We start from the raw sequence: 19837 nt of genomic DNA on the forward strand, positions 1-19837 counted from the left end.
ATCGGTCGCCGATGCCAAGCTGGATTCACTCATGCTGACTATTTTAATTAGATGAACTCATTAAAAGGGTTTGGAGAGTGAGCATGAAACTCATTTAGCATCAGGCAGGAGGAAGATGACCAAATGTAAGAACCCCGGGGGGCGGGGGGAAAAAAATAATAAAGGCCTTTCCAAGTGCCTTGCTGGTCTAGAGCTGCAATGATCCTTCCAGGACAGCACTGCCACAGGCATGGAGGTGTCAGGGACTGAGCCAGCCCCCAGAGTGGATCCACACCACCGCCTGCTGCCACCCAGCCCTCCAGCCTTCGGCTTCTTTGGCTGCTAAAGAGTGAAAGGAAATTCTCCGGCCTCACCTGCCAGCTGGACCAACTTCAACCCCTGCCCACAACTCAACAACATTTCCCCTTTCTCCAAGGTGACCTTGGTTTTGTCCTTCATGTGCCATGACTGGGGGGATGCTGCAAGTCCTGTCCTGAGAAGATGGGGTGCAGCAGGGGGTGGAGGTGCAAGGCCGTGGCAGCGGCGGCAGCGGCAGGTCTGGGGGCGAGAAGGGTTGGGTAGAGGGCATGAGGAACGGGGTGGAAAGTGAAGGGGCCAGGATGGATGGCAGAGGCTGGAATGATGTGGATGGGGTGGCTGGCTAGGAAGGTGGCAGGGTGCCCGGGGATGATGGAGTGGGTCAGGTGGGACAAGGAAATGGGCGTCAGGTGGGGCTGGGGAATGTGGTGGACCTGAGCGAGGGGCTGGGGGTGCGGGTGTGGGTGGATGCCGATGGCGGCAGCGGCAGCGGCGGCATGGTGCTGCAGGATGGCATGCTGCACCGTGGTGATGGACGTGGCCGAGCCCCCCGCCGGCTGCTGGATGTGGATGGGCTGCAGGGCAGGCGCTGCCGGCGCCAGGGCCGCTGAAGCGGGGAAGGCCTTGACCTGCTTGGCCAGCAGCTGCTGCTGGATGTGCTGCTGGGCAGCCTGCTGCAGCTTGCTGTATTTCTCCATCTCTTCAGGGGTAAATGTGATGGGCTGGCTCTCCAGGGGGGCCAGGGAGGAGTCCTCTCCTTCCCGGTCCCCTTCGATGCTCGGCTCCCCGCTCTGAGGCACATAGCCAGGAAAGTGCTCGACGTCTGGAACCAAGGGCATCATGCTGGTTTCCACCGGGACCGGCTGGCTGCCCCCATCCATAGCTTCCAGCCCATCGCCATCACTTGGATCTGAGAGGAAGCTGTGCTGCATGACCAGCTCCCCAGAGCCGAAGCACTCGGGCAGCACCGGTGCCTCCAGGGGGATGGATGCCACTTCCACTTTGGCTTCCTCACGCTTCTGCTCATCCAGAGGTTTGTCCTGGATCACCATCACCACGTCCTCCAGGAGGGACTGGCCGGCCAGCTGAGTCTCCTCTGTGCCTTGGGAAGCATCCTCCGAGTCCGACAGCTCTTGCTCCTCGCCCCTCTCCATGCCCGACTCCTCATATCTCTTGGCGTTGGGTTTCCGCACAGTTGGCAGCTTCCCGATCAGGGGCAGAACCGGTTTGTTGCCTAAAGAAGGAGGAAGTTTGGGGCCAAAGTAGCCCTGGGGAGGATCTTTGAGCTTTATGCCCACCTTGTTTGCTCCTGCCAGCATCTCGTCAGTGACACATGGCTTCTTTTCCACCTTCCTGGATTGAATCTTCTCCAGGAGGAGTTTAGCAGTGACAGAGTTCCTCTCCTCTGGGCTGCAGTCCCCTTCTGAGACCCTCCCTGTGCCTGAGCTGCTGCTGCTGTTCTGGGAGAGGGAGCCAGACCCCTTCAGGTCCTCCCCTTTGCCATCTTCTTTCTTCAGCACCGAGCCCTCGCCCCGGCCTGTCCGGAAGTAGTGAGGAGACTGTGAGCGATAGATCTTGGACCTGATGAAGTCCCTTCTCCCCGACCGCCTCTCCTCAGGGCTCTCATGACCCCTTGACCCCTTCCGCGAGAGAGATCTCTGCGAGTGGCTCCTGGTGCTGCGGCTCCGGTCCCTGCTGTAGCTGCGGCTCCGCTTCCAGCTGCGCCCTGTCCCGCTGCGGCTTCTCCTCTTGCTGCGGCTGCGGCTGCAGCTGCTGCTGCGCGTCCTGCCCCGGCTCCTCGTGCATGACCTGCGGCTTCGGCTCCGGCTCCTCGACCTGCTCCTGCTGGAGCTGTAGTCGTCTTCCGACGAGGAGTACTTGTGGCGCTTGGACCTGTGGTTGGAGCTGTTGTAGTCAGAGTCGTCCTCCGAGTCGTGGGAGCGCTTGGAGCGGCACCGGGAGCGGTCGCTGTAGTCGCTGTAGCTGTCATCCGAGTAGCTCCGGCGCCGGCTGTAGCGGCTGTGGGCAGAGGAGGCATCATCAGAGCTGCTGGAGTAGGACCTGTGGGAGGAGCGGCGGCGGCCTGAGCGTGAGCGGCTCCGCGAGGCCTCGCTGCCCGAGTCGTAGTCGTCGCTGTACTGTGAGGGGGATTTCTGGTGGCAGTGCTTGCGCTGGAAGCCTTCGTCGCTGTCCTCCTCGCCGCTGCTTGCCCGGCTCCGGCGCCCAGCCCTGCCCAGGGAAGGGCCTGAGCAGCGTCTCCTGGGAGCTGGCAGCTGCTGCGGCTCCGCTTTGTGTTTCTTGCCACCGTGCTCTGGGCAGGAGTTGCTGCCCTCCTCTTTCTTCCCACTGCATCCCTCCTCGGCAGACAGGGACTTCCTCTGGGACTCCTGGGAGCAGCGCTTCTTCCTCTGGAAGTGGCTGCACTCCTGGGGCAGGTCAGCTTTCAGCGCCCGCTCCGAGTCAGCCGAAAGCGAGGATTTGCCTTTCTTGTGCCTGCGCCTCCTCCGCTTCTTGGGTTTCTCTTCCCCCAGGTCACTTTTTCGTCCCTTCTCCTCTGCTTCCTCCTTGTGTTTCCGTTTGTGTTTGCCAGACTTTTTGTGCTTCTTTTTCTTTTTGTGTTTGTGGGATCTGCCAGATTTACTCTTACTGGGAAGGCCTTTCCCACTCTCCTCTCCCTCCCCCTTACTAACACTGGCCACACCAGACTCCTGCTTGCTCTGGGAGCTACAGGAGGACATGGATTTGCTTTCCATTTTCAGGGCAGAGCTGTTAGCTGTGCTTTCTGCCTCCTTGGCTTTGCTGGCCTCAGCAGGTTCTGCACTCTGGATGCTCTCTTTGCAGAGCCCCCCAGGCTCTTTGACTCTCTCTGTCCCCCCTTTACTTTTAGCATCTTTGTTGCGGGACAGCTTGAAGTCAAAGTAGAGAGGGTTACAGCTGTAGGAGACCGAAGGCTCTGCTTTGGTAAAAATGAGGAGCTCTGAAGGCCACTGCAGAGTCGTGCTCTCATCTTTACTCAGAACGGGGAAAAAAGGTCCTGTTGGGTGCTTTGGTCCTTCAGAGGCATCTTTGCAGCCTGGGACAGGCTGAGTGACCTCTTTAGTGGCATCTGGCTCGGGGACATCACTCCCTGCAGGCTGCTTGCTGCTCTCCTGCATGCTCACATTCTCTGGGGCTTCTTTTGGCTCCGTTTTGCTCGGCTGAGCTGCAGTTTCAGTAGTGCTCTGCTCCTTCTGCTGCCCCACGCTCTCGGCAGCCTTCTCTGGGTGCTTGCCAGGTTTGGGTTTTGGAGAGCTGCCCTTCCTCACTTCAGGGCTGGATTTTTTGTTCACATTTTCAGCTTCTGTTTGTTCGGTAGACTTCATGAAAAGGAGGAATTGAAAATTGGGCTTCACTTTACAGTGGGCTGGGGGGATGTAGTGGTAGTATTCTGGTTCAACTGCCATTGGTCCATCTTCTCGCCTCATCTTTTTGAGTTTAGATAAGGTAGTGGCCAGAGAGCCACCGTCTTTGTCGTGTTGGTCATCTTCCTCTGCCTTGCCATCAGAGTTGTTTGCACTCTCACCCTCACCAGACTTCTGCAGGCTGCCTGTGTCTGAGGACCCTCTCTCATCAGCTTTGGCTCCATCTGCAGAACTCGACTCATCCACGTGGTCCTTGAAAACAGAAGCAATGGTCTCCAGCTTCACCGGGGTCTTCTTGGCAAAGGAAAAGGAGACACCGATCTTCTGCAGCGGAGCGCCCAAGGTGCTCTTGATGCCAAAGCTGATGGCTTGTGCCGTCTGGACGGGCATTTGGCTGGGAGTGAGGCTGCCACCCACTTGCCCAGTGCCTAGGAAGCCTCTGTCCATAGGCAGCTCTGAGGCCTGGCCAGAAGCTGTCTGGACGAAGGAGCTGCTGTTGGCTGCGGAATCATCCTCCTCGCCACCTTCCTCATCCACAGCCACCGTGGTGGTTCTGAACATTGGGCCGCTTCCAGGAGCACTGTGTGAACAAGGGAGAAAAGAAAGAAAAGCTGACTGCCACCTGCACTCCTCTGTAGTGGGAGTTATGCCTCACCTACAAGAGTACTCTTGTGTCAGAAATACTTAGCATTAAACCAGCATCACACAGCCAGATCAGTGCTGTGATGCTGTTAAAGAGCTGAAGGTACTGCTGGACAAAGCAAGCTGGGGATGTTCTGCTTCACTGAATTCACTCCTACCAACACCACAGCATGAGGCCAAACTTTTTGCCCTCCAAAGCTGTGCAGGATTCGATGAGCAAGAATGCCAGTGCAGAATCCTTTCAAGGCCAGGCTCTTGTCAGTGGTTCCCAGTGCCAGGACAAGGGGCAAGGAGCACAAACTGGAACCCACGAGGTCCCATTTGAACAGGAGGAGAAACTTGTTTGGCGTGAGGGTGCTGGAGCCCTGGAGCAGGCTGCCCAGAGAGATTATGGAGTTTCCTTCCCTGGAGAGATTCCAAACCCACCTGGGTCATTGTGATCCTGGGCAAGCTTCTGTAGGACTGGGTGATCTCCAGAGGTCCCTTCCAACCCCCACCACACTGGAATCCCATGAAGGGCTGCAGTCCCCCACAAGACCCCTGCAGCTACCCATGCTGCAGGGTGCTGACCCCCACTCACCACTCAGGCTGCCTCCTCTGCTCCGCCAGCTCGTGCAGACGCCGCAGGGCTTTCTCCTGCTTCCTTTCATCTTTCCGTGACCTCGAAGAGACATTGCGAGCAAACTCCCTTTGCTTCAGATCCTTCAACCTCTGAGGCAAAAAGAAAGCAGGAAGGGATTAGAGAGGAGCAGTTTGTGGTGAAGTGTCCGAAAACATCTCTCTGCTGCTGCAGCGCTGGGGGACACACAGCAAAGCCCCTCCCCAGCAGCATTTGTTGAGCTAGGATGGAAGCAAGAGCATCTTAGCTCAACAAACCCACCAGGGCAGATTTGATTGAGCTGCTGGGAGGATGGTTAAGAGACAACTGTTGATCAACTTTTTTGGCTATGGCCTTCAAGTCTGGGTGTGTGCATTTCCAATCGGCACGACCGGGATTTTCTTTAGCACGGTACAACAAAGCTGATTTCAAAGCAACAAGCAAATTCTGGAAGGAAAAGGGGGGAAACAAACAAAACAAAACAAAACCAGAACCAAAAAACCAAAACAAACCATGACTCTTGCTGCTCTTGCAGGGTGCAAAATGCACTTGGGACAGACAGCGCAGGACAGAACCTTAATAGCATGGGGCTGAGGAACAGAAAGGGATCAGCTGGTGCAAGAGTCACCCAGGTTATTTTTCTCTTACAAAAGCAATGTACAAGTTACATTGGAGAGAAGGTGCCCAAGAAAAAAATCCCCATGCAAATGATTCCAAGTAAGCAAAAAAAAAAAAAAAAAAAATCAAATCAAGAACACAACATACACCACAAAGAGTTACTTTGCTTTCCTGACAGTAGTTCTGAGATGGGCTCTCCAGAAACAAAATGTTCTAAAAAGGCAGTGGTAGGGAGGGGGTTCTGTAGGGGTTGGATATTTGAAAGGGCAAAATAAAGAAAAACAAACCCCACTAAAAACCAAAATAATCTTCTCCTGAGAGGAAGTAAACCCAAACCCAAGGGATTTCAAACATCACGGAGGAAATCTCCATCTCCAATTCCATCCCAAATTGAACATCCAAGACTTCAGGCAATGTTTGAAAGTCCTTGTCTCAAACACTAGGCAAACAGGCTGCTCTTTGTCCTCTGAACACAAGATCCTCAAGGCAGTTTTTGGAGTGCTCTGTAGAAAGTTTAAGTGACAGAAAGCAGAAAAGGCAGACCTCAACCATCCCATGGGATTCCTTGGCCTAGGGATTGGTTTTGGCTTTTATTTTTTTTGGGGGGGGGGGGGGCTGCACAATTTGAAAGCCTTTCCAAGGGCCCAGTTGCAGAGAGCAGCATGTGCCCAGCTTTGGGAAAAGCTTCCTGCTTTGGAAGCATTTCATGAAGGGCCTGAAGCAGCAGTAAAAAACTCTTGGCCAAAAGCAGCCAGAAGGTGTATTCAGAACCCACCAATGATTTGGGCAGCCAGAAGGTGTGTTCAGAACCCACCAACGATCTGTAGGTGGGTTCTGAACACACCTTCTGGCTGCCTGAGGGAGCAGAGTTGAACTGGGAGAGAAAGAAGCAGATCTGAAACCTAACCCCAAATGAGAGGAATTCAATTGCCCCAATGTAAAGAGAACATTGCTTTGTGAAACAGGGGGAGGGGGGGGAGATGTGACAAGACAGAGAGGATTCTCTTACCTAATCCTATTTGCTAAATGCAGTTGAGCATGGCCATAAAAAAAAAAAAAATTCAGAGGTGGGGGGGAGGAGGAGGACACACAGAGAAAATTAAAAAAGAAAAAAAAAAATCAAATTACAGCTACAGACACTAGTAGAAAGAAACTCACTCTTGTGATCTGGACTCCCAAATTAGAAGGGTTTGCTTTCATTACATCAGCTGAGAACGTCACATCACAAAGAGAAAAAGAAAGTAGAAAGAAAGAAAATATATATATAACAAGAGTGGAAAAGAGAAAGAAAAGGGGGGGAAAAAAACCACAAAAAAAGAGGCAGCATTACTACCCAGGCAGCCCCAGCCCTGCCAGCTGCTGCAGGCAGCAGGAGCTGAGCCAGCAAAGCTACAGGGGGAGGTGGGGAGCTCAGGGGAGGCTGCAGGAGGAAGGGGGAAACCACAGCCACAGCCACGCACAGACACAGCAATGATCCCACCTGGACCACAGAGCTACTTCATCACCAGGACAAGTAAAGGGCTCAAGGGTTTTGTGGTGTATGTGTAAAAAGAGGCAGTTTGGGTTGGTTGGTTGGAGGGAAGGAAAGGAAAACTAAAACCAAACCAAGCCAAACCAAAGGGGCTAAGCAATGCTATCAGCTTTTTCATGCTGATTTCCAAAGCACATCTAAAACTGCTCCAGGAAGTTCCAAGTCACCAACAGCTGACAAAACTATGTAACTGGGCTTGGATGCCAAGTCTCTGGATCACTCACCCAGCTGGAAAAAAAATCTGAGCCAGCTATTTACAACCCAGCTGAACTGTGACCTTTCACTGCCAGAGAGGAAGGTGGAACAGGGCACTCACCCGTACCCCTCATCCCCTGAACACCTCCCTGTGAGCTGCAATCACAGAATCACAGAGTGGTGGAGGCTGGAGGAGACCTCTGGGGATCATCCAGTCCAATGGAACAGGCTCAGAGTCAGTTGGTAGCAGTGCAGCTGCCCACAGTGCAGCTCTGCCTTTGTTACCATGGCCAGGATTAGATGTCCAGTGCCTTAATGCTGCCCCTTGGGTGCCTCTGCTGCCCCAAACCTCCCACCCTCAACACTTAGAAGTGATGAAGCAGATGAGCTGCCCTGATGTATTGCAACACCCAGCTACACTCACACCTGGGCCTTCCCAGGACTGTGGAATGGTGAGGGCTGGAAGGGACCTCTGGAGATCACTGAGTCCAAGTCCCCTGCCAAGGCAGAGTCACCTACAGAAGGTCCCTCAGGAACACAGCCAGGAGGGTTTTGAATGTCCCCAGAGATGGAGACTCTACCACCTCCCTAGGCAGCCTGCTCCAGGTCTCCATCATCCTTAAAGAAGTTCCTCCTCATGTTTAGATGCAACTTCCTATGTTCCAGTTTGTGCCCCTTACCCCTTGCCCTGTCCTGGGCATCACTGAGCAGAGCCTGGCCCCATCCTCCTGCCATGCACCCTTCAAGTACTCATCAGCATTGATGAGATCCCCCCTCAGGCTGCTCTTCTCCAGACTGAACACCCCAATTCTCTCAGCCTTTCCTCACCACAGAGGAGTTCCAGGCCCCTCAGCATCTGTGTAGCCCTTTGCTGTACCCTCTCCAGCAGGTCCCTGTCCTCCTTTATCTGGGGAGCACAGAACTGGATCCAGGACTCCAGATGAGGCCTCACCAGGGCAAAATAGAGGGGGAGGAGAGCTTCAGTCACCCCTGACCACACTCTCCTTGATGCACCCCAGGATGCCATTGCTGGCTCATGGTCACACTGTTGTCCACCAGCACTCCCAGGTCCTTTTCCCCAGAGCTGCTCTCCAACAGATCAGCCCCAGCCTGGACTGATCCATGGGGTTGCTCTTTCCCAGCTGCAGGACTCCATACCTGCTGGGAATTTATTCCTCCCCAGCCTGGGGGAAGTTGCTCTCATTTCACAAAGCTGACTGTAAAGGTCTGAGAGACCTCAAGGCTGAGCTGCTTCTTGTCACACAGGGGCCAGAAGGGTCTTGCTGGGTAAGCACAGCATAGAAAAGCTCCAGAACTGCATCCTGCCACCTCCTTGGTGGGAACACTGCAGCTCAGCATCTGCGCTGACCTAAACTGAGGCTCCTATTGTCAAAGGTGACCTCTCAGGTCTGCAAGGAACCAAGCTCCACACAACCTGGCTGCACTTCTCTTCCAGAAATGCAGCCTAGGGCAGGAGAAGGAGAGACAAGACCAGGCTGCTCCTCTGCAAGCCCCAATCACCACAGGAGCAGAGGCAGCTGGTTAGTGCTGAGCTGAGCCACAGCTTCCCAGATTCCTCCTCAGAAGCTGTTCCCTCACTCAGCACCCACGCCAGCAGTGGGGGATAACCAGTTAGCTCCTGCTAGGCCCAGCCTCCTCCCCAGCCCTAACTGGGCTGAAGCAATCAAGAGCCTGACATTGTCCACAGCAGTGAGGGGAGGGCAGGGAAGCAATGAAATGCTCTGCAGCACACTCCAGGTCTGAGCCTTCCCAGAAAGCTATTTGAACTCCCATCTATTTAAGCCAGGCTTACACTAAAGAAGTTTCCACCTAATCCTCAGGCAAGCTTCATTATTTTAATCCTCCAAAAATCTCTAAATTACTCTTTTGGACCACACCATATTGTGTGGCTGCTCACAGAGGCTGGAGAGTGGTGAAGGGGGAGTCCCACAGCTGTCCCTTCCCACACCCCCACACCATAAAGATACTTAAACAGGAATTCTAAACAGAGCCACTCCATCACAGAACAGTCTGGGTTGGAAGGGACCTCCAGAGGCCATCCAGTCCAACCCCCCTGCACTAGATCAGGTTGCTCAGGGCCTTGTTGAGCCTGACCTTGGCTGTCTCCAGGGATGGGGCCTCAACTAACCTCCCTGGGCAACCTGTTACAGTGCTCCAGCACCCTCATGGTAAAGAACATCCTCAGGGAGCTTCTCCCCCCTCAAAGTAAGGAAAAGAAGCCCTGGGAACTCATTTTCCTGGAGTGAAATTAGCCTTTTAAAGTCTTCCCCCAATGCTGTGCAAGACCATAATGCCTGCCAGAGGATCAGAGCCACCAACCTGCATTAAATCAAAGCTACAGCTCCCTGCTACTACAGGATTTACAACTTAGGAAGCCTTTTTCCTTCCTTGGCAGCACGTTTTCTGAGGAAGCAGAAGGCTTCTCTGTGCAGCAAGATTTACCAACTGTAGATGACAGTGACCAGGAAGCCAAGCTGCTTAATTTCCCCAGCTGTAAGAAGGGCCACAGCAGCAAGGACAGCAAACAGGGACACAAACCTCTGGCACTTAAAAAGTTTGTGCAAATTCCAGCATGCCAGCAGCAGCAGCACTTTTACCACCTCCCCCCAACTCCCTTCAGCTGGGGCTTCATTAATTGTTCCAAGGCTGAGGTGGGTGGCAGCTAAGAATATTTGAAGTCTGCAGCCCTGTTGCTAACAAGAAGTCCCTACACTTGCCTGGGAGTGCAAGGGGAGCTCTTCAGGAGCGGTTCCCTGTAAATCCACAGCTCCCTCAGCACTCTAGCACAGAGAGGCTTCAGGAATGGATTATCTGCCCATCACTGCATAGCTCAGGAGGGGCCAAATTGGCAGAGGATGCCATTACCTCACAACTCTCTCCAAATCGGCTTAAACGAGCTGCAGTGCGGCAGCCTGGCAGAGCCCCAGGGAGCCCAGGCAGGGGAGCTGGCTCAGGAAAAGGGGACAGGCAGGATGCAGGAACTGTCCTGCCATGAAAGAACTCAGCCCAGGCAGTCACAGGAGAGAATTTGTTAGTGAGGGTGTGCTGGGATCAAGGTAAGAGCCCCCCAGTCCCAATCTGGAGGGCATTGATTTTCAGGCTCAGGGCAGCAAAAGCACAGAAGGGCCTGCTTGGGAAAGACCTCCAGGTCCAACCAGACCATCACCTCTCCCACCACACCCTCACCTCTCCCTGTACACAGCTGCTAGACCATGTCCCTGAGCTCCCCATCCAAACAGCTTTGAAACCCCTCCAGAGATGAGGGCTCCACCGCTGCCCTGGGCAGCCTGGGCCAGTGCTTGATGACCCTCTTAGTGAAGAAATTTTTGCTCATGTCCAACCTAAACCTTCCCTGGTGCAACCTGAGGTTATCTCCTCTTGTCCTGTCACTCCTTCCTTAGGAGAAGAGTCCAACCTCCTCTCAGGGAGCTGTAGAGAGCAATGAGGTCTCCCCTCTCAGCCTCCTTTTCTCCACACTGCACACCCCCAGCTCCCTCAGCTGCTCCTCCCCAGCCCTCTTCTCCAGACCCTTCCCCAGCTTTGTTGCCCTTCTCTGGACCTGCTCCAGCCTCTCAATGTCCTTCTTGGAGTGAGAAGCCCAAACAGTAGCAAATGGCCCTTCTCAATTTAAGGTGACAAAGCCACAAAAGTTTTGCTGAACTGAGGCTCTTTCTTCACCTAAAATTGTCAAGCAGGAGATTCTGAGGTGCTGGAGGGGGTTGAGAGAAGGGTAAAGGGTGAAGGGCACCCTTGTACTAGACACTGGTGAGGCCACACCTTGAATACTGGCTTCAGTTTTGGGCCCCTCACACCAAGAAGGACATTGAGAGGCTGGAGCAGGTCCAGAGAAGTGCAACAAAGCTGGGGACAGGTCTGGAGAGCAGGGCTGGGGAGAAGCAGCTGAGGGAGCTGGGGGTGTGCAGTGTGGAGAAAAGGAGGCTGAGAGGGGAGACCTCATTGCTCTCCACAGCTCTCTGAAATGAGGCTGGAACCAGGGGTGGATTGGGCTTTTCTCCCAAGGAATGAGTGACAGGATAAGAGGAAATGGCCTCAAGTTGTATCAGGGAAGCTTTAGGTTGGACACTAGAAGAAACTTCTTCACTGAAAGGTTTGTTAAGAGCTGGAAGTGGCTGCCCAGGGAGGTGGTTGAATCCCCATTCCTGAAGGTGTTTAAAAGCCACAGAAACGTGGTGCTGAGGGCCATGGTTAGAGTTAGAGAATGGTTGGACTCAAGGATCTTAAAGCTCTTTTCCCACCAAAACAAAGCTCTGATTCTTGAAACCTGCTTTAGGAGACCTGACCCTTGATGACAAACCTTAAATCGAGGAGAGCAGACCCAAGCAGAGTGAGGTTTCTGCACTGCTTTGAGAAGGACAGCAGCTCATGTGACAGCACAATCCCCTTGGAGCCTGCTGCTCCCCTGCCACTGTTCTCTCTCTCTGCCAGTCCCCATGAACTCAAACACCACTGAAGGACTTTTCACTCCCAGCCAGCACATTGCTGCCTTACTCAACTTTTGCTTGATTCTTCACCACAAAAGCTTCTGGCAGGGATCTGCAGCCCAGCTAAACACCACCTCACGGGATGGCAACCTTCACCATGTCATGTAAGCCACAGCACCAAGCCCAGCTTAGCTTTGCTGCTCAGCATTCTTTGCACGCTCCTCAGTGAAGGGAAAAGAGCAGAGGGGAAAGGGCACCCAAGTGCAGCTTGAATCCCTCCTCAGTGCTTCCCCCACACCTCATTTTCAACTCAGCACCACACAGCAGGTGTCCCCACAGCCCAGATAACCCAACAACACCAGCCTGCCTGCCTGCCCTCTGGGAGACCACCACTGCTCCTCATCACCACCTCCAGGCCTTCTACTGAACACTCCCCATACAGAAACGCTCTCCCCAAACATGTTTGCCATCAGCAAAGGAGCAGCTGAGCAGCTAAAACTGGGTTAAGAAAATGACTTTGGGGTTTTGAGGGTAAAGCATTTCTGGAGTAGAAGAGCCTCCAAGATCAGAAAGAACCATAGAATGGTTTGGGTTGGAAGGGACCTTAAAGATGATCCAGTGCCAACCCCCTGCCGTGGGCAGGGACACCTCCCCCCAGCCCAGCTTGCTCAAGGCCTCATCCAGCCTGACCTTGAACACCTCCAGGGAGGGGACAGCCACAGCCTCCCTGGGCAACCTGTGCCAGTGTCTCCCCACCCTCACTCTCAAGAATTTCTTCCTCATCTCCAGTCTCAATCTCCCCTCTCCCAGCTCAAATCCATTGTCCCTCATCCTGCCATTCCCAGCCCTTGTTCAAAGTCCCTCCCCAGCTCTCCTGGAGCCCTTCAGGTACTGGAAAGTTGCTCTATGGTCTCCCTAGAGCCTTCTCTTCTCCAGGATGAACAGCCCCAGCCTGTCCCCACAGGGGAGGTTCTCCAGCCTCTGATCACCCTGGTGGCCTCCTCCATACCCTCTCCAGCAGCTCCAGGTCCTTCTTGTGCTGGGGGCCCCAGAGCTGGAGGCAGTGCTGCAGGTGGGCTCTGAGCAGAGCAGAGCAGAGGGCAGAATCCCCTCCCTGTGCTGCTGCTCTCCCTGCTCTGGATGCAGCTCAGCACACAGCTGCCTGCTGGGCTGCCAGGGACCATTGCTGGCTCCTGGGGAGTTTGTCACCAACTGACACCCCCAAGGCCTTCTCCTCCAGACACTCAGTGGTACATGGGAGACTCTTTGGTCCTCCACATTAAAGCTCTTACTAAAGACAGAAGTTTTTGGACAGCACAAGTCCAACTCTCCCTAAACCCAAAAGCTCAGGGGTTGGATTCAGAGTCCTCACCAAGGCCAGCAGTGACTGCTGGTAACTTCTGTTGAGCTTTAGCCCTCCCTGCCCAGCACAAGAAGCCAAGATCCAGATAATTAAGGCATGAAGAGCACTGTATATGCTCAGTTCTTGGCTCCACCTTCCTTCCCCAAGAACTTCTTGATGGAAATACATTCCCTTTGTCCTTTCACAACAAGACTCTGTGCTGAATGAATCACCTACACCTCCAAAGTGTCAGGCACTTCCAAATAACTAACACAGAAGCTGGAGCAAAGGCCTCATTTCAATAAAGGTTTGTGTTCCCACAGCTAACCTGGCAAGAGTTCACACAGGAACATGTTTGCTTTTCACACTGAATTCAGCAGGTGAATGTTTTTGCTCTTCTGGGTCAGTGACTCAGGAAACAGCTCAGCCCATCACCAGGCATGCCAGGAGAAAGGAGAGTCTCTAAGTTCTCCAAGATCGAGTAAAGAAGCCAGAAAAGGCTGCCTGGAGTTGCTGCATCACTTACACCCCAGGGAATTCCCACTCTGACAGTTCTTACAAGCTGCTCTAGGGGGCACAGAGCAGAGAATCACAGAATGGTAGGGGTTGGAAGCGGCTTCTGGAGATCATCCAGTCTGACCCCCCCTGCCAGAGCAGGATCACCCAGGGCAGCTCACACAGGAACACATCCAGGTGTGTTTCAAAAGTCTGCAGAGAAGGAGACTCCACAACCTCTCTGGACAGCCTGCCCCAGGGCTCCAGCACCCTCACACCAAGGAAGTTTTTCTTCATCTTGAGGTGGAACTCCCTGGAACTGGGTTCCAGTTTGCATCCATTGCCCCTTGGCCTGTCCCAGGACACCACGGAGAAGAGCCTGGCCCCTACCTGACACCCACCCTTGAGACATTTGTAACCATTGCTCAGATCCCTTCTCAGCCTTCTCTTCTCCAGGCTCAACAGCCCCAGGGCTCTCAGCCTTCCCTCCTCACACAGATGTTCTAGGCCCTTCATCCTCACAGCATCTGCTGGGCTCCCTCCAGCAGTTCCCTGTCTCTTGAACTGGGGAGCCCAGAACTGGACACAATGCTCCAGAAGTGGTCTCACTAGGGCAGAGTAGAGGGGGAGGAGGTGAATCTCCCTTGACCTGCTGGCCACACTCTTTGTACTGCACCCCAGGATGCCATTGGCCACGAGGGCCATCAGCTTTGTTTGAATGCAGACACAACCTGGGTACAACCCCAGGTGAAGTGACCAAGTTCATCTTCACACAGACCTGACAGGAGCTGTTCTATCTTGAAGGTAAAACCCAGCCTCAAATTAAGGACCCATCTGGGTGCACTGCCCTGAGGATATGTTCCCACTCTGCCTGCAGTGCTCTAGGGCTGCAGGAGCTCTTGAGCATCTGCACGTGGATAATCCAAGGGCTGAAGCAGCTCTGCTATGAGGTCAGGCTGAGGGAGCTGGGGGTGTTCAGCCTGGAGAAGACTTCAATGAGACCTTAGAGCTGCCTTGCAGTATGTGAAGGGAGCATGCAGAAGGCTGCAGAGGGACCTTTCATGAGAGGTGTCTAGGGACAGGACAAGGGAGAATGGTTTGAAGCTGAGGCAGAGCAGGGTTAGACTGGAGCTGAGGAAGAAGTTCTGCAGTACAACAGTGGTGAGACTCTGAAACAGGTTGCCCAGAATGGTTGTGGATACCTCCTCCCTGGAGGTGCTCAAGGCAGACTGGATGAGGCCTTGGACAACCAAGTCTAGTTGAGAGGTGTTCCTGGTCATGGCAGGGGGGCTTGGAGTAATGACCCCTGAGGTCCCTTCCAACCTAGGCCATTCTGTGATTCTATGACATCACAGATCTGCTGGAAAGCAGCACAAGCCAGGTCCATCTTCACAACCAGGTTCCTCACTAGGAGGGCTTTTTTCTATATGTCTGATGCCAGGGCTGTGTGACAGAGGCAGAGGGTCCTTCATAACCACTCCTAATTTGCCAGGCTCAAGATGTTACAGCTAAAATCAAAGAATGGTTTGGGTTGGAAGGGACCTCCAAGGGTCATCCAGTCCAATCCCCCTGCACTCAGCAGGGACATCCTCTACTAGATCAGGTTGCTCAGAGCCTTGCTCTGAGGGGGATGAGGCCTCAACTACCTCCCTGGGCAACCTGTTCCAGAGTTCCACCACCCTCATGGTGCAGAACTTGTTCCTGACATCCAGGCTAAATCTACTCTACTTGAAATGTCAATCCACTCACTGGAGACGTCAGTGGTTTTCCAGGGTACAAGAAGTTCCAACATCTCTGGTCACAGCTTTTTTTCCAGTTGCTCACTGAAAGATCTTGAAGTGAACTGAGTTTATTTTCCCTCTTACAGTGCCACCTGCCTGAACTCCTGTTCCCTGGTTTCCCCTGAACATTTGGTGAGGAGATTGAGTTACTGTTCTTTAAAACATCTGCACTTCTCATTTCAGGGTCAGCCTCACTCCAAAGCCCTAGAGAATAACACTGCACACCTCCAACCAGACCTCTGAGGTCCAACAACTCAAACAGACCACTGCTTTGTGAGAAGAAACTGAAGATTAGGTTCCCCAGCTGAGCTAATCTAGAAATACAGCTAGAGCCTGGGTGCTGAGGGCCATTCAGCCATGTCCAGATGCTGTATGAAACCAGCAGAGGCAGGAAATCAGAATAATCAAAACCTCCCCTTTAATTGTTTGGTGGTTAACAAGTTGGTAGGTCCAAAAATGTATCCGGTAGGGATCAATCCACTTACCTATGGTCCCTGTTTCGCAATAATCCTGAGTTCCTTCCTGGAATACAAGACAGTGTCTTTATAACTGGGGAGCAAGAGAGGGATCTGAGGATGGAGCAGCTATTTACAGGGCCAGCCTAATGCTGGCTGAGCCACAGAGGGAAGGAGCAAACACTTCAACGTTGTGGGGATGTGTTAACTAAAAAGACTGAAAAGCAAAACTGACCCCTTGGAAAAATCTGGTCACTGAGCTAGGGAAAAGGCAAAAAGCAAAGCTGCCTGAAGAGTCACTGCTGAGAAGACAAAACACTGCAGATCATGACAGCAAAGTGGCTTGATGGGCATTAGCTAGGCCACTGCAATGTCTCCTCTTCCCATCAAAGCTCACTGCTTTGAAGAAAACTTCCATGGTTTACCTCAAAAAAAGCCTAAAATGCTACTAAACCTTTAGGTAACTTTGCCCTTCTTGTCCCAAGAGGCAAACCACAAACCATCCCTGTGCCAAGTGTGATGAAAAGGGAAGGGTTGGGTTTTGTTTTGTTTTTTTTTAAGGACCCTACCACGCAGAGCAGTCTGTCAGAAATAAGCCTGCAAGGAGTGGGACTGAGCAGAAGGGAGATGCAAATTCCCCTTCATTATTCCGAGGTAGCTGCAAGCTCACTCTCTGCACACTGACCCAGCAGGGTCACACACACATCTCCACAGCACAGAAAGCTTGACAAGCAATTTTTTTTCTTTTTTTCCCCTAAGCAAAGCATGATTGCTGCTTTGTTTAAATCCCTGTGTAACCAGAAATTACTGCTGGGTGACGTAACCCCAGCCCGAGGGCTCATTCGCTCCCAAGTCAGAACATCAATTCCTTCACAAATCAGCAGCAGGACCAAGCAACCCCCAAATCCCTGCTGCTGATGAGAAGATTAAACCACCCCTGTGTGTCCCAAAATGTTTCTCTTGTAGGTCACCCTTCTTGCACCCCTGCTGAGGAGGCCTCTTACACCAAGGAGGGGTGGCTGCTCTCCACAGGGTTGTTGTTTCTCCTTCCACAGCATCTCTGGATTCATAGATTCACAGAACGGGTTGGAAAGAATCTTAAAGCTCATCCAGTTCCAACCCCTTGCCATGGGCAGGGACATCTCCCCCCAGCCCAGCTTGCTCAAGGCTTCATCCAGCCTGGCCTGGAACACCTCCAGGAAGGGGACATCCACAGTCTCCCTGGGCAACCTGTGCCAGTGCCTCCCCAGCCTCACTCTCAAGAATTTCTTCCTCATCTCCAGTCTCAATCTCCCCTCTCCCAGCTCAAAGCCATTGTCCCTCATCCTGATACTCCCAGCCCTTGGCAAAAGTCCCTCACCAGCTGTTCTGGAGCTCCTTTTAGGTAGTTGCTCTAAGGTCTCCCTGAAGTCTCCAGGCTGAACAGCCCCAACTCTCTCTCAGCCTGTCCCCACATGGGAGGTTCTCCAGCTCTCTGATCATCTTTTGTGGCCTCCTCTGGACCCTCTCCAGCAACTCGAGGTCCTTCTTGTGCTGGGGGTCCCAGAACTGGGTGCAGTGCTCCAGATTCTGTCAGCCTTTCCCACCTCATGTCAGACAGGAGCTGACATAACCATACTGCACCACCAGGCTGCAAGAATGTGGCACCAACAGGTCCTTCCACCTCCTAACTAAATGCATGCCTCTGCACTCAGGTTTCAGCCAGGCTGATGGAAAACTTCAGAGGAGGGCACAGCTATCAGGTGTCACACCTGTGCCACCAGCTGGGTCAGGGCACTGGGCAAAGGGAGCTGCTCTAGCAAGGAATTAATTTCTGCTCTTCATTCTGGCCAGCTCACCACACAACTCCAGCAGGCACTGCCCTGCTAGGTGAAGTGAGGCTCCCCTACTGAATTCACTCTCAACTCTCAACTCTCCAGGCTGAATCCATGGGGAAATGAAAATACCAAACTCTGATGTCAGATTCTTGTCCTTCAGCTGCTGCTTCACTGCAGGCTCACAGGATCCAGCACTCTACAAACATCCTCCAGAGCTCAGCAGCTTCATTTTTATGACTGTGTTGTTAGAATTTATGACTAGGAATATCAAAAAGCCTCCTTGGAGCAATTCCACCTCTCACAGCTCTGCCATCTGAGCTCCATTTACATCTCAGTTAGCAGCTCTGAATGGCCAAAGAGCTCAGGCTGACACCTGAACTTCTGCTGTTCACTGAGCAGTATGCAGCACCCTGCAGACACTATGGCATGTCCCTGCCTGGCGACAAAGGCAGTGCCACACAGATGCAAATCAACACAGAATGGCTCAGCTTGGAAGGGACCTCAGAGAGCATCTACTCCAACCCCCCCACCATGACCAGGGACACCTCTCACCTAGATTCAGCTGCTCAAGGCTTCATCCAACCTGGCCTTGAACACCCCCCGGGGTGAGGTCATCCACAACCTCCCTGTGCAGCCTGTTCCAGAGTCTCACCACTGTGGTACTGCAGAACTTCTCCCTCAGCTCCAGTCTAACCCTGCTCTGCCTCAGCTTCAAACCATTGCCCCTTGGCCTGTCTCTAGACACCCACAGGAAAAATCCCTCTGCAGCCTTCCTGCAGGATCCCTTCAGGTACTGAAAGGCAGCTCTAAGGTCCCCCTGGAGCTCTCCCTTCTCCAGGCTGAACACCCCCAGCTCCCTCAGCCTGGCCTCACAGCAGAGGTCACACATCCTTGTGGCCTCCTCTTGCCTCACTCCAACAGCTCCATGTCCTTCTCCTGAAGGTTCCAGAATCTGGAGTGCTCCTCTCCACCACCCCCTTGCCACAGCCCAGGATTTCTCACTCTCTTCTCAGCAGTCTGAAGTGCTGCAGCACACACACCGTGGCAGCTCCCCACAGAGACAGCCAGCTGCTGCAAACTGGGAGCCATCCACACCCACATCTGCTCTGCCCAGCTTCACAGCAGCACATCCCTGCTCCTGGGTCCCTCAGAATTGGGCTCCTTGGTGCCAGCCATGGGTCGGGGGTTGTTTGGTTGTTGTTTTGAGAGGCTGGTTTGTTGGGTTTGGGGTGGGGGAGTTTGATTGTGGGGTGAGGGGGAATGATTGGGGTTGGGGAGGGGTGACTGTGGGTCTGGGGGGTGTGACTGTGGGTCTGGGGGGGGGGTGTGACTGTGGGTCTGGGGGGGGGGTGTGACTGTGGGTCTGGGCGGGGGTGTGACTGTGGGTCTGGGGGGGAGGGTGTGACTGTGGGTCTGGGGGGGAGGGTGTGACTGTGGGTCTGGGGGGGAGGGTGTGACTGTGGGTCTGGGTGGGGGGGGTGTGACTGTGGGTCGGGGGGGGTTTACTTCCTTGCTTTGTTTTATTTTTCTTTCTTATTTTGTTGGTGGTTTTTTTTTGTTTCTTTTTTTTTTTTTTTTTTCTTGCTCTGGGTTTTTTTTTCTTTCTTTTTTTTTTTCCTTTTTTTTTTCTTCCTTCCTTATTTTGTTCTTTTTTCCTTTCTTTTTTCTTTCTTATTCTGGGGTTGGTTTTTTTTTTCCTTTCTTGTTCTGGGGGGGTTAATTTTTTATTCTGTTTGTTTACTTCCTTGTTTTGTTTTTGGGTTTTGCTTTTTTTTTTTTTCTCCCCTTTCTCATTTTAGTTGTTTGGGTTTATTTTTTAACTTCTTGTTTTGGAGGGTTTTAATTAACTGCATGGTGGGCATAAGAATCTTAACCAGTGACAGAACACACCTACAGCTGGGGCTAGAAGGAAACCAGAGACACAGGGGAGATTCCAAGTTACCAACCACAAACAAGATGACTGCAATGAATGCAAGCAGCTGGGCTGTGCTACCAACAGGTTGTTTACCTGCTTGTGAGCGTGGTCGTAGGAGTTGATGTGGTTGTCAAACTCCTGATGCTTTTGGTACTGCTTGTCACAGAGTTCACAGTAGAAGTTTGCTCTCAGGTCTTCCAAAGCCTTGGCAATTGCCTTCTCCTTGTCCACGTAATCCTGCAAAATTCACAACACAAAGGCTCCTGTGAAGCTTCCTGCACAACCAA

General features: G+C 53.0%; 1 protein-coding gene across 1 annotated transcript in view; it reads right to left on the minus strand.

Moving 5' to 3' along the window:
- Positions 1–434: 434 nt before the first annotated feature.
- The window catches only part of GPATCH8 (G-patch domain containing 8), a 48442-nt gene continuing 29039 nt past the window's right edge, over positions 435–19837 (minus strand). Inside the window, exons 4-6 of the mRNA XM_054396501.1 lie at positions 19644–19787; positions 4921–5051; positions 435–4278 (exon numbers count right to left, since the gene is read on the minus strand). Coding sequence (XP_054252476.1) covers positions 435–4278; positions 4921–5051; positions 19644–19787 — 4119 coding nt within the window. The remainder of the gene's footprint in view (positions 4279–4920; positions 5052–19643; positions 19788–19837) is intronic.

Source organism: Indicator indicator, chromosome 37 (genome assembly GCF_027791375.1).
Source record: "Indicator indicator isolate 239-I01 chromosome 37, UM_Iind_1.1, whole genome shotgun sequence".
NCBI lineage: Eukaryota > Metazoa > Chordata > Aves > Piciformes > Indicatoridae > Indicator > Indicator indicator.